This window comes from Pongo abelii, chromosome 3 (genome assembly GCF_028885655.2).
Source record: "Pongo abelii isolate AG06213 chromosome 3, NHGRI_mPonAbe1-v2.0_pri, whole genome shotgun sequence".
NCBI lineage: Eukaryota > Metazoa > Chordata > Mammalia > Primates > Hominidae > Pongo > Pongo abelii.
Window position 1 is genome coordinate 123,906,394 of NC_071988.2, and position 14,794 is coordinate 123,921,187.

At 41.8% G+C, this 14,794-nt stretch overlaps 1 protein-coding gene across 3 annotated transcripts in view; it reads right to left on the reverse strand.

The window, feature by feature from the left end:
* SLC39A8 (solute carrier family 39 member 8) overlaps positions 1–14,794 on the reverse strand; it is a 239,858-nt gene that overhangs the window by 76,259 nt on the left and 148,805 nt on the right. The window contains exons 1-2 of one of the 3 annotated variants that reach the window (XM_024245496.3): positions 6,874–7,056; positions 6,175–6,646 (exon numbers count right to left, since the gene is read on the reverse strand). In XM_024245496.3, the coding sequence (XP_024101264.1) occupies positions 6,175–6,393 (219 nt within the window). In that variant the 5' untranslated portion in view covers positions 6,394–6,646; positions 6,874–7,056. 3 annotated transcript variants of the gene reach the window in all.

Sequence of the window (14,794 nt, forward strand, 5' to 3'; positions counted from 1 at the left end):
GGGTTCATGCCATTCTCCTGCCTCAGCCTCCTGAGTAGCTGGGACTACAGGTGCCCACCACCATGCCCAGCTAATTTTTTGTATTTTTAGTAGAGATGGGGTTTCACCATGTTAACCAGGATGGTCTTGATCTCCTGACCTCATGATCTGCCCCCCTCAGGCTCCCAAAGTGCTGGGGTTACAGGCGTTAGCCACCGCGCCCAGCCTCCATCTTGTTTCTTAATTATAAAGTCTCTGAGGACAAAGACAAGTCATCATCATCGTAGCCTCCACAGCTCTAGTACCATTTCCTTAATGTGACTAAGCAATGTAGCCAGATAGGCAGTCGATGACTAGTAACTTCTGTCTGTAGTTCAAAATCTAAGGTCATGGTTGCTCTAGCTAGAGAAAGTATGGTTTTCTAGATTGTAATTCAAAAAATGCACTATAGCATAGTGTGTAAGATTGCCTGAGGTTCTACCACTTACTTCGTGACGTTGGTCCAGTTACTTAACCTCTCTGTGCCACATTTTTCTTACGCATAAAATGAAGATAATAATGGGATCTTTATCATAGAGTTGGTATGAGTATGAAATGTGATCATACAAATAAATTGGTTAAGGGAGTAATGCCACACAGTAAAAGATTAATAAATCCTAGCTATAATTATTATATTACATATAAAAGGGTTCATATGACTCCTAGAATAGTGGGTAAAGATGTGATTTTGGGAGTTAGATATGAAAGGAATGAAAAGCATTTTCCTAATGGATCCCAATCACACCTGGCATCAAGGCAAACTAAGCTCTTGACATCACACTCAAATGAATTACGAATGTCCCTCATTTTCCCAAAGCCTTGAAATACAATCAACATACTGTACACAATCAACTTATGTGAGAGTGATCTAATAGATCAGAATGGAGCCATTGTCTTGGAGGATTCTTGACAAGAGACCCAGGTAACCTCACCCTCTGTCCTGCCCTTCCAGTTTCTCACCTGAACAAGCAGGTTAGAAGGCATTCCTAGAAGGTTTACCCCCACCATTTCTCAGCACATAAAGGGGGGAAAAAAAAGAACAAATGCTCTTTATCTCTTCTGTCCACAGTCAGTGCTTCCCAGAAACATCCTCATCTAACCCATCATTACCCCCACCCCAAGAAAAAGTGCAGTAGATGACAACAGGCAATGCAAAAAACATGTTTGCAGTATCCACACACATACATACGCTCCTTTTTGCTACATACCACTAGCCTGGCCATCCATTAATATGAGCCCAGAGTTATTCTTTCTCCTTCTGGCATCACAGGTCCAGAAGATAATGAAGGAAGAGATCTAACAATACTTAAATAAATATCCATTACAGGCAAAATATTGAAATAGAAAAGGCTTATCTTTGGGGCCTTTTGCATACTCTTCAGCCATGCCTGCTCTTCTTGAAGTCTCTGAAGGCAGAGCCTTTATATTACCTTCCGACTTTCTCCAAATTCAAGTGGTCCTTACATGTCATGAAATCCACTGCAGATGGCTCCCTAGCTCCCACCTTGACCCACTCCAATACATTCCACACTCCCATGTCAGATTAATGTTCTGAAAACACAGGTCTTATCTCACTTTGGTTTTTAAACACATTTATTCCTAGTGTTCCATTATTGGAACACTAAGCATGTGGGAATTATTTATATCCCACTGCTCAAGGTCATTGCCAAGGTCTGATTGCAAAAATTCAAAAAATTGCAATCTCAGGCATAAATGGGTTAGTTCCTTAATCAGGCATATCACTGTATCGTGCATTATAATTATATGTGCATATGTCATACCTCCTCCAATAGACTGTAAAGTCATGTGAGGACTCAAATTATGGAACTCATCTTAAACCATCTTCACCCATCTATTCAAAAAAATTATAATGAATACATGTTATAAACCAGGCACTACACTAGTCCCTAGAGAGAGGAGTCAGACCATGCCCTTCAACTTGTTAAAAATCTTTTGGAGGGTAGAGGGAGGCAGCAGGGGTTATAGCCACATAAGCAGAAAACTGTAATACATATAAAACAATTTACATGTTATAATATAATTGCAATATATAATATGTTATAATTGCACAAGCACCAAGAAATACAGGATTGCATTGAAGGGACTTTGACTATACTCTTGAGAAGATCAAGAAAGGCTTCTCAGAAGAAGTAATGTCTAAACTGATACCAGAGCATAATCAGGTATTTCTAGAGAACCACGCAGTGTAACTGGTCCATTAAGATTGGAACTGTGACAAAGGATACGGTTTAAGAAACAGGGACCAAATCAGAAAAGCCACTATAAGTGTTCTTAGTTTATCTAAAAGTCACTGAATTGTTTAACAGGATGAATGATACGATCAGATTTGTATTTTTAAATAACCATTCAAATTAGAGTGCAGCAGTCATTTAAAGTGTCTGTTGCACACATGAATAGTTAAGTGACATCAGCACGGTAAAAAATATTTCAGGAATTCAGAAAATAGAGAAATCAGTAAATCAGTGCTGGATGTGATACCCCAGAAAGGTTTTATGGTGAAGTTTAACTGGGCTTAAAAGAGTAGATTTTCACAGGGCAATTCAAGAAAAAGAAGAACATTTCAGTCAAAGGTAGGAAAGGTCCAAGGAAGATAATGAGTTAAGAAGTGGTTGAGCAAAAGCTTATGGGAATCCACAGAGCAGTGAGTAGTTTAGTTTAGTGGGTGCTAGGTCTGGAGAGGTAGGTTGACACACGAGGATCAGGCCTTAAATGCTAGGCTCAAGATTTAGAGTTTGCCAGCTAAGAGACAGTTCATGGAGGCTTTTTGAAAGAGTGTTGCTTTGAGAAGACCGAACATGAATTGAAAAAGGTTAAAAACAGAACTTGGCTACCAGTAGAAACGTGAGAAGAAAAAAACTATGTGCAATACAGGAGATGGGCTGCAAGATATATATCAAAAAATATATATCAGAAGAAGAAACTCTGAATGGAGGCATTTCCAGCAGCTCAGTGTGATAATTTAGAAAATAGGATCTTCCTTTTATCAGGCTGTTTAACCACTATCTACACATAAGAACTTGAAAATACAGTGTTTGAAAGAGGAAATGAGGAAAAGGAACATTTGAAGAATGAGAAAGGAACAGCTGAACAAACAAAAGGCAGCACTGAGGCCATTCTTAAATGTCCTAGATTAATAACCCAGGGGTATCCAGATATCTGGGGCTTCCCTGTGTATTCTAGGAACTCCCCTCAATAGATCAGACCTTTATCCAGAAATGAGGGCCCCAGAGACCCACTTGGCTAAAAGGGCTCCCTCCTCTTTGTTGTTTGGGTCACTGCTTCTACCTAACTCTTTGCACTGTCAGTAGCTATAAGAAGCAAAACTATTGGCTCAATTGTTCTACTGTCTACAGTTTGAACTCTGACCTCTTTGATATCCCAAAGCAACAAGCTAATTTAGTAGTACTTACTTAAGGATACAGAAGAAAAATATTTAGAAAACCTTCCAAAATTGTCTAACAAAACTCCAGAGTTCATTAGTCTATTACCTGAGAAGAGCTGACCTAATAAATATCACAGCCTTCAACCAAAAGAACAATGTTATTTGAAAACTAAGTCTTGTAGAAGATTCAATAAATTCCTGGACCTTGAAACAAATTTTGTCTTCTTAGCCTTTTTCAAAGCCAAAAACCAGTGTCTCACAATAGACATGTGCGTTGTTTATTCCACCCTGTGAGGAAACTGAAGTTGTATTCCTTAGGGTATGTAAGCATTAATGACCCTAAAATTTTACTCCAGAATTGGGTGGTTTCGCACTGGAGCATACATGAATGCCATGGGCTCTAGTCCATCACTTACCAGCAAATCAATGGATTCTTTTGCATTGGTATTTCATTTGTCATCGCTTAACCAATGATTATTGTTATCATTAGGACTTTTTAGAACATCATGCAGGGTACCGTGTGGCTCATGCCTGTAATCCCAGCACTTTGGGAGGCCAAGGCTGGCGGATCACCTGAGGTCGGGAGTTTGAGACCAGACTGACCAACAGGGAGAAACCCCATCTCTACTAAAAATACAAATTAGCCTGGTGTGGTGGCACACGCCTGTAATCCCAGCTACCTGGAAGGCTAAGGTGGGAGAATTGCTTGAACCCGGGAGGCGGAGGTAGTGGTGAACCGAGATCGTGCCATTGCACTCCAGCCTGAGCAACAACAGTAAAACTCAGTCTCAAAAAAAAAAAAAAAAAAAAAAAAAGTGAGAACATCAAAGAGATGTTTGTGAGGCTTATTAAGTGGTAAATTTTCCTTGGCTTCCTTTTCTTTCCAAGGTAATTATGGGCTTCTTCCTGTCTCTTTTTGATGCCCACAGAGGCCATAATGAGGGCAGTTAAATATGCAAACATAAGAATGAGAAAACAGGTGTCAAGATACATATAATTTTACCTATTGAGACATCCTACCTGCTAATAAACAGAGAATCGTATTACTGGCACACTTAACCAATTTTCCTAAATAATTTAGGCATGTTTTCCAATGTCTTTGCAAAGGTGGTGTGGGGAGGTCTTTTGCCCCTTTAAAATTCATCAACACCTCTAGACACTGCAAGATAAGGAGGTCATGCAAGTCAAAACAATGTGTGGGCTACAGATATGCAGCTTCAAGTCAATCCTCTAAACTTCTTTCCAAGCATGTGACCATACCTACCTGGAAATACTGGAGTCAGCTCAGCTGTTTCCCCTATTTGATAAGAAAAGAATGCAACTAGCCAGCAAATACTTTATTTTCTTAAATATTAACATAATTTGTGGGCATTTCCATTTTTCCAACACATCATTTCTCAGATATTACCCCAGATAAAATACCATGCCCAGAACTGGAACTATAGACAATTTACTAAAGAACATGCATAAGGGGACCACAAAACCCTTCTAGGTCAAAGAGAGACCACCTCTGACATGCCATGGCATCAGAAAGTTCTACTTTTCTTAAGAGCCATATACTTTAATTGTGGTAAGATATTTCTAACAAAAAGAAGATCTACGTATAATGTTATTAGCATGGAATTTATTTGATTACAGTTTCCCTAACTGTAATCTAAAGTCATATTCATTAGGAAACGCCAAATTTCCAAGAGCAAAGTATAATATGCAGCATTTCCCAAACATCTTGGACCCCAAAAACTTCTTGTAACAAACTAACATCGTCCAAAAACGACAAACAATATGGAAAATACTGTATTCTGCCCTCCAATATCAGTTGTCAGTGGGACAGGAGTAAAGGAAAACAAGTCAAAGCACTGAGTTAACTGAGTTTTAAAAGACGGAGAGCAGTTTTGGAAGGATGCAGAAACTACACTTTGTCTACTTCACAATTTTAAGAACTACCCAATCACAGAGTATTTATTATAGAAATGATTAGGAATAATTTGATTTTATGTTTACAAAGAGGTATGATGTTTAATTGATCCTACGTAGTTTGAAGCTTGTTCTTAAACCCAAGGTATTGCCAAATGCCTAGTAGTACCCTGTTTATGTACTGAAAAATGTTTTTTTTAATCATTTTGGAGAAATACTAGAATCAAATATTTGACCTGACATATGACAAGGAACTAACAATATAAGCCTAGTCTACCACCATCTGGATGACCAAATTAGAATCTTGGTCTCAAGGCCGCCCCTGTTTCAGCCCTGAATGCCTCATGTAATGTACACAAGAGCCAAAACTACATTATATCTCGTTTTCAAATAGCACTGGTTACCCACCGGGCAACTGTTAACCAGGGTGGCATGTGATAATCTTCCTTGCTAACCTTGTAGGAAGTGTGCGAGCCGTTATCTTTCTGGGAAGATTTAAGTAACTCATTCCCATCTAAAAAGTATCTGTTAAAGAGGCGTCACACCCTCAACTACTTCATAAAGTTTTCTATAAAATGTTACAATCACCAGAGTCGGACCTCTCAGTTCATCAGGCGTAAAACTGCACTTTCTGGCTGCCAAATCCCTTAACAACGTTAACCTTTTAATCCTTCAGCCTCGTCTAGTGAAAAGCAAGTGTCACCAGATACCGCCTTCTACTTGAGAAATATAACAAGATTCTTTCTCCTGCACTTTTCCCAAATAAAAACGGCTCATATACAAAGTGAAGTCTAGGGACACCCACAGTACGGAGGGCCGCCCGGGCCTGGCGGCCTTACCTGGTTGAAGTGCAGCTGGCCAGGCTCCGGGACGCCCACGCGGGAGGCGGCTCCCATCTGCTCCAGCAAGTGCTGGAGCTGCGCCGCCGACAGGCTCAGATTCGCGCCGAACACGCTCAGCACATCCTCGCTGAAGGCGAGCCCTGGCCCCTCCGCCACTCCTCCGAGGCCGGCGGCCGCCAGCAGCAGGAGCCCGGCCACCGCCCGGCCCGGGGCCATCCCGGCCTGGGCTTCCCCTTGAGGGCCCGCGACGGGCTGCCGCGCAGAGGGACGCGCGCGGGCGCACTGGCGTCCGTGCCCAAGGGCGGGAGCGTCAGTGCTCGGCGCTGCTCCGAGTCAGTGGTGGCGCGGGACGCCCCTGGTTCTCCGACGCCTTCGAAAGAACAGCAGCTCGCGACCTGCGGGGCATTGAAGTGGCAGCGCAGCCGCGGGGAGCGATAGGCGGTGTGGGCCCCCCGGCCTCCTGGAGAGCCTGAGATAAAGAGGACAAAGGGGGACAGAGATAAAGGCCACCAGGGCACCAGCCGGCCGGCTCCAGAAACGCTGCGTGGCAGTAGCCCTCAAACGCCCGGCCGGGCATGGGGCCAGACGCCCCGGATCCGGGTTTGCAAACGCCCCAGGATTTGCGTACATATGCTCCTCCCGGATATAATGCCCCAAACCACGCCACTTCTTAGGAAAAACTAAAACCACACTAACTGTAGAACTCCACCTCCTCTTCCTGTCTTTCTGCTTTATTCTCTCCGCCGCAAACTTAGAAGTGAGACGTGCAGTCCCCAAGGAGCTGCAGAAAAGAGCTCTTCCGGAGTCCTGGGGATTGCGCGTTTAAAGGGGACCCTCCCTCTCCCCGGATTTTCTCTGGGCTTGGCAAGTTAATCGGAAGCACTCGCTGGCCTCTCACCTCTCCTATCTGTTTGTTTCTGTCTGTCTCTGCGTCTTTCTCTCTGCGTGTCAACGTAAGACTCGGTCTCTGGATCTCTCTCTTTCTGTCTCCCACTCCCACAACCTCTGTATCTCTGACAGGTCCGCGGTGAAACTCCGCGATCCGCTCCGGCGCTCTTCACAAATAAGGGGAGGAGGGCCGTGTCCCCGCCTCTGTAGCACGTGGTGACCCATTTCCCCAGCCTGAACTCCCGCGCGCGTCCACGCCGGGGCGCAGGACCGCCGGCCTTCCCTCCGCGGGCGCTGCTCATTCCCAGCATCAGCCATGCCCTCTTCCCCAGCATCAGCCATGCCCTCTTCCCCACCCTCATCCCTGAGGGTTAACTGATGCCACCTCCGCGTCGGGATCCCTAACTCCTCTCTGGTCTCGGGGACGCATGCACCTTTTCGTGACCTTGATGAAACCAGCTTCCTGAAATGGAGCCTGGAGACCCTTGCATTGTCTACATAATTAACAGGAATTGCTTTTTTTCTCACTTCTTAAAATCAGAGGAGAAAGAGGAAATCCAATGGTAGCGGTGGCGGGCTAGCTGAGCCAGCACTGCCCAAGCCGGCCCTTCCTGGCGGGATATCCGCAGATCAGAGGAATGTTTATTTGTTCATGTGGGGGCTCAAGAAAAGCTGACTTAGGTGTGATGTCAACAGGTTTGTGTAAAGTGAGTGTGGTGTTTGAGGCAGTTTGCATCTGGTGGATATAGTAGTTCAGGTGTAAAGTGAAACCATGCTTCACTGTTAGATGGCTGTGAAAGGAAAATAAATCTTGAGACTCCAAAATCACCAAGCTAAAGGGAAACATCAAGCAGGGACCAGCTTCGGGCAAACCTGCCTGCCATTCTATTCAAATTCATCCCTCTGAGGCTCACCTGAGACAAATACATATCTGATAGCTTTCTCTTCTCCAATGTTTATGCAAAAAATGCAGATTCACTGGGCCAGACTTAACTGTCTATTCAGTGGAAGGCTGATCATGGCCTCAAAAGAATGCAACGTTTTGTCTCTTGTCTATTATACTTCTAACCTGGAAGCCCCCACGTCCAGTTGTCTCACCTTACTGGACTGAACCAATGTACATCTTACACATATTGATTGATGTCTCATGTCTCTCTAAAATACATAAAAGCAAACTGTACCCCCGGCCACCTTGGGCACATGTCTCAGGACTTCCTGAGGCTGTGTCAGGGGCACATCCTTAACCTTGCCAAAATAAACTTTCTAAATTGACTGAGACCTGTCTCAGATATTTTGCATTCATGTGACTAAGGACAATAAAAAGAATTCAAGATGCCGTTCTTGCCTTTCATCAGGAGAATGCACAGCCTCCTAAAATAGCACATTTTAAAGAGACATTAAGTCTAGACAAAGGGGAAAAGATGGGGAAAGGGAAAAAATCTTAATCTTAGAAGAGGAACCTAAAGACATAACTGCAGAAGAAAGAGACAGGTAGAGAACATTCCCAGAGGCTAAGGATCTAGGCAGACGAAGCTGAAGGATTGTCATATGGAAGAAGGTTTAACTATATTATATCTAACTTCAGAGGACAGAAGGCAGCAGTCATGGGGCAAAGTCACCCAGAGGAAGGTTTCTGTGGAATTGTAAGGCATGGCTGCCTTGGAAGACAGTGATTTCTCCATGATCAAAAGTGATTCAATTCAACAGATCCTGGGTGACCACCTTTAGTACGTGGTAGGAGGATTCATGTCTGAAGGGAGATGAACTAAATGATCTTAATACTGTGCTCTTTCCAATTATAAAATCTACATATTTGTTAATAATAATTTACAGAATTATGTTGATGCTAAAAGGGCAAATATTTCACCTAAGGGCCAGAAGTAAGTTAATATCACAGTTGTGCTCTTAAATCACTCAGCTCGTGGGACTCTTCAAGCCTTTCATTGGATTTTAAAATATAGTTTGTTGCCTATTTTTCCTTTGGAACTCCGTGATGCAAAATGATTTTTGGAAATTAATGAATGCTCTAAATGGCTAATCTATACCCAGCAAGTTGTTTATTTCCAGCTTTTCTAAGACTAAATTTGTTCATAAAGTGTTAGATTTTAACAAATATAAAAGGTTTTTAAAAATACAAATCTTGGCTGGGCACTGTGGCTCACACCTGTAATCTCAGCACTTTGGGAGAATAAGGTGGGCAGATAGCTTGAGATGAGGAGTTCAGACCAACCTGGCCAACATGTAAAAACCCTGTGTCTACTAAAAGTACAAAAATTAGCCAGGCATGGTGGCGCGCGCATGTAATCCCTGCTACTCGGGAGGCTGAGGCATGAAAATCGCTTGAACCTAGGAGACAGAGGTTGCAGTGAGCCAAGATCAGGACACTGCACTCCAGCCTGGGTGACAGAGTGAGACTCTGCCTCAAAAAAGAAAATAATAAAAATACAAATACAAATCTTACATTGTGGGATTTTTAGAATATATAATTTATCTATTTATCAGTCATTCATGTCTATGCACATACATTTTGCCAGCCCATCAACTCCACAAAATAAGAAACAGTAAAACAAATGACCAACCCGCATGCCAACTTTACTAAGCCCAGTTAACATAATGCAATTAAGAGAAAGTGTTCAGAAAATTTCAGGTTACTAACTACCAAATAGGTAAGGCTAATTTCTAGATCATCCAGTCTAATAAACTATAATCACCAAAGAACTACAGGTTAGGCATGTCTAATTCAAAAATTCCAAATCCAAAATACTGCAAAATATGAAACTTTTTGAGTGCTGAAATGACATCAATGGAAAATTCTACACCTGACCTCATTTGACAGGTGCACAAAATTATTGGAAATATTATATAGAATTACTTTCAGCCTATGTTTATAGGGTGTATATGAAACATTAATGAATTTTGTGTTTAGACTTGGGTCCCATGCCCAAAATATCTCATTTTATATATAGGTAAATATTCAGAAATCTTTAATAATCCAAATTTGAAACACTTCTGGTCCCAAGCATTTCAAATCAATTCATAACCAAATAATGTTTCATTTACTTATTTATTTATTTTTTAAGAGGCAGGATCTCACTATGTTGCTCAAGCTGGGATGCAGTGGCTACTCACAGGTACAATCCAACTATTGACCACCACGGAGTTTTGACCTACTCCATTCAGATCTGAGCCAGTTCACACCTCCTCAGACAGCCTGGTGGTCCCCAGTCACCACCACCCCACACCTGAAGGTCATCATATTGATGCCAAACTTAGTGATTGGCACAGCCCACTACATCCCAGAACTCCTGGGCTCGAGTGATCCTCCCACCTCAGCCTCCTCAATAGCTGGGATTACAGGCCTGTGCCACTGCACCCAGCCAGATAAATTTTAGGGTCCAAATTCTGTAAGTAATATTATTACAAAAGAAAAACACTTCCAATTTAAAATATAATGTATAATGTATAAAATATATTTTTCTTAGAAATTTGCCTTAAAGGTCGAGTACTTTTAAATGATAATGAGGGTAGCATGCCAAGTACACTGGCCAGGGTGTTGAAAAATGTCACGTTTCTGACTCAGGCACTTGGGAAACATGGGAAAGTCATTTGACCTCACCAGGATGAATTCCCTCATCTGTAAAACAAGATAATTGGGACAGAAGAATATCAAGTCTCCATTCCAGCTTTTTTATTTCTAAGTGTCTAATTTGGAAGTAACTTATCAGAACAAAACATGAAACACCTAAAAAAGAAATAAGACTTCACTTCCCCAAGTGAACGGAGAGTTAACTTCAAATCTTACTTTCTCTAATGATTTCAGTTTTTTCTCAGTTCATATCTTTTGTGACTATTGCAAATATGAAGCAAACTGGCCTCTTCTAAACATTTTCATGCATGCATTTTCTCTGTGTAAGGACTAATAAGGAAATCTAAAAAATGGCACACCCCTTTCTCTTCTTCTTCCCTTCTCTTCCTTACCATCCAGCCTGGAAGTCGTTGGGTGGAGTATAGCAGTGTCTGTGTGGAGGGGAGCCATAGTGACCCAAAGAGGGGTGTTGGAGCTTGAACAAGAAAAAAAGGATATCTAAGTAGGAGAGAACACAGCGTGGACAGTAAGAGCCCAAGTAGGGTCCTGAAGGTGTCCAGATTTGGGAAGAGACATGGGAAATCAGAGCTGCATCACTAATGGGATAAGGGTGTATGTGTGTGCACAAGCACTGACTATCAGACCCAAGTATGATCAGCAGAGCATCCTTCCCAGCATGATCTGTCAGAGCCCAAGCTGGAAGAGTAGGGTGCCCACCAAAGTAGTGGCCAGGTGTTGGGTGCCAGAGACTGAGCACAGCTGGGAAGCATCCATGGATCTAGGGGAGAGAGAAAGAGTCAGCCAGTGTGGAGAGTCAGAGCCTGAGAAGGTGATGAAGGCAGTCAGGCCTGATGGTGGTCATAACAGAATGTCAGAGATAGGCAAGGGGGAGGAGGTGACACTGAAGAGCAGTAGCATGAGGTATCAGAGTCTGTGCAGTGAGGATGGCAGCCTGGCATGGTGTGTCAGAACCCGAAGAGGATAAGGAAGGAATCAGTGGGGAAGAGGATGGCAGCAGAAATACATGAGTTATACATAAGGGGGTTCATTAAATAAGTAAATATATTAGATTATAATAGCCAGTTTTCTCGTCATCACAGAAGGGAGTTGCAAATATGGAGAGGGAGAAAACTAGAATGAACGAACCCTCTGGTCTTAGGTTGGAATTGGAGAGCTCAGTATCAATTCATGGTTTGCAGTGTAGAAACATATATATATATATAGAGAGAGAGAGAGAGAGAGAGAGAGAGAGAGAGAGAGAGGGTTGTAAATAATTACCAGCTCTGTCCACTGACAGGGTCTGAGAACAATGACACTAATATCAAAGAGCAAAACTAGGGCACTGAGCTTGGCTTCTAAATATTACTATTCTCTACTAAACAGAACCAGAGCCCCTTAGAAAAAGGGCTGATTCCAGAAGCAAACAGACAAAGAACAGGATGAACCTGGAATATCACCCTGTGCTTGAAAGCAAGGGAATGGTCCAAAAATGCAGAAATGCATGTTACATTATTCCAAGATAACATGAGATTAGCAACTTACTCTAAAATGGATCAGAAGGAATAAAAGTATTTTTACTGTGCTGGCCACTTTTCTGTAAGTACCTCATAATTTTAAAATTTAAACATTGAATACCAATGAGGAAAGGAGAAAGTTCCTGCAACAAATTACATTAAAATTAAATCTAAAATTTTACAAAAAGTATAATTTTCAGTGAAATTAATTTACTCACGAATTAGTGAGAAATTAAATTACTCACTAATACATATTTTTAGCATTTGCATCACAGTCCCTTGTGTCTGGAATACAAGAATGAAAAGAGACTCCTTATTTTACTCTTAAGTAGCTTGTAGTTACAGGTTGGAGGAAGGTGAAAGATGGTTGCTGTAATGAAGACTTTAAATGTTGCGGTGGAGAGAGATAGGAGCACCAGTGTCTGCAGATGATAGTGAGCAAATAGTTTACAGAGTGGGCAAACCCTGAGCTTTAAGGATAAGTAGAAGTTTGAAAGAAAGACAAAAAAAAAGGAAGAACATTCCAAGATGAGAAAATGCAAAATAAAATGCCCTGAGAGGCCTGAGAGAATAAAGAGAACTGCAAGGGGTTTCTTGGAATTGGAGAATCTGGAATATAAAGGCAGCATCTGGCAGAATCAGGAAAAGTCTCAAAGTTCCAAGTCTTTGTCTAAGGATGTCCCCAAAGATTCCTTATGATCATCTGAGGCAACAACAACAAAATCTCTTCAGTGAATTTAAACCTCTTTATCCTGTATTATCAGTATCAGTATTTAGTCCTCATTATTACAAATAAGCCATACCTAAAATGCTCAAATAAGACCAAGATAATGATTCTATTTGGACCATCTATGTCTATTCAGCCATCCATACCAGAGACAGCATAGGTAGGAATCAGATTTCTGCAAGGCCCCTCTTAACTTAATTCCTAATCTCTAAAATGGGGATTAAAATAATACCTGCTCAATTTACCTCACTGAATAATTGTGAAAATCAGATGTGATAAAGTATGTGAAATCTCTTTATCAACTGTAAAGCAGAATGCAGGTGTTATCATATGCTGGAATGGTAGGGTAACATGACCCGTGTAATAGGCCTAGCAAAGGGCCAATGGGAAATGGACAAGAACAATCAAGAATATCTCAGAACAAAGACTACTTTATACCTTACAAAACTCAGGTTTTTTTCTAGGAAATTAAAGTGCTAATCAGAAATGGAAAGATCCATAAATTACACCAAGTCTAATCTTGTCATTTAGGGGATAAGGAAAAGAATGCTCAGGAGAGTTAAGCGGTATGGCCAAGTAACACATTTAGACCGGAACAGAAGCCCACCCAAACTTGTCTTTTTCCATTTCACCACCACAAAATAAACACCGGTCAATGTTTCAAGGATAACACCCTTATGACTTGAATGTGATTGAGAAAGTAAATTGGAAATTATACTAACCTATGTTCTTCCTAGTGCTTCTTCTTCATCCCTTTTCTTTAATTATTTTCTAATGAACCAGTGTCCCCACCCTTTAGGCTGCTGTTTCACCTGAGCTTACCCAGCATTATCTCAGCATGGTTTTGGTGCTTTATAATTCTATAAATTTTAAAATTATTATTAGAATGTTGGGAAATTTTATATATACTAACATGGAAATATACTGAGTAAATTAATGAAAAAAATATGAGGCAGAACACGTCTTAAAACAATGAAACAGCTGCACGCATGCGTGTTTGTGTGTACATTAACAAGGTCTGAGGAATATGTGCCAAGTTGTTTACAATGTTTTCCTTTTAAGAAGTAGGTCTGAGGACAGGTGATTCAAAGGGGGAAGAACAATACCTTTCTCTGTGGAGAAAAATGTGTTGTTTTCCTTTATATCCTCTTTTTTTTTTTTTTTTTGAGACAGAGTCTCACTCTGTCACCCAGGCTGGAGTGCAGTGGGCACAGTCTCGGCTCATTGTGACCTCCGCCTCCCAGGTTCAAGCGATCCTCCTGCCTCAGCCTCCCAAGTAGCTGGGACTACAGGCATGTGCCACCATGCCCAGCTAATTTTTGTATTTTTAGTAGAGACGGGGTTTCACCATGTTGGCCAGGCTGGCCTTGAACTCCTGACCTCAGGTGATCCACCCGCCTCGGCCTCCCAAAGTGTTGGGATTACAGGTGTGAGCCACCGCACCCGGTCTGTACTTAACCTTTTTTCAAAAGGCATGTTTTACTTAAAGGAATAAAAAGTTATCAAAATGTAGATGATGGAAGAAGTTTGAGTAGACTCTAAATGGGGACAGAGAGAATAAGGCTCAGTAGATTGTCTCCCTGTACCTGATAAGAAAAAAGTCCTGAGCAGCAAACAGGAAGACCCCATGCTGCGTGGCTGGCATGCTTCTTTATCACCGAAAGCTAACCAAAAAGCAGAGATTTATTTAAAATAAATGTCTTACGAAGCCTTGAAAAGCATCCAACTCCTTTCACTCTGAATTCTCAATAACGCCAAGTCTTTGATGCGGCATGGGGTAAGCTGAACAGCAGGCATGAATAATTCTCCACGAGAATACTTCCCATATCTCCACTCTCCCAACTCTTAAGTATCAGAGTCCAAAAGCCTGACTGAAATTGAGCTGCTGGGAAATGTAATCAT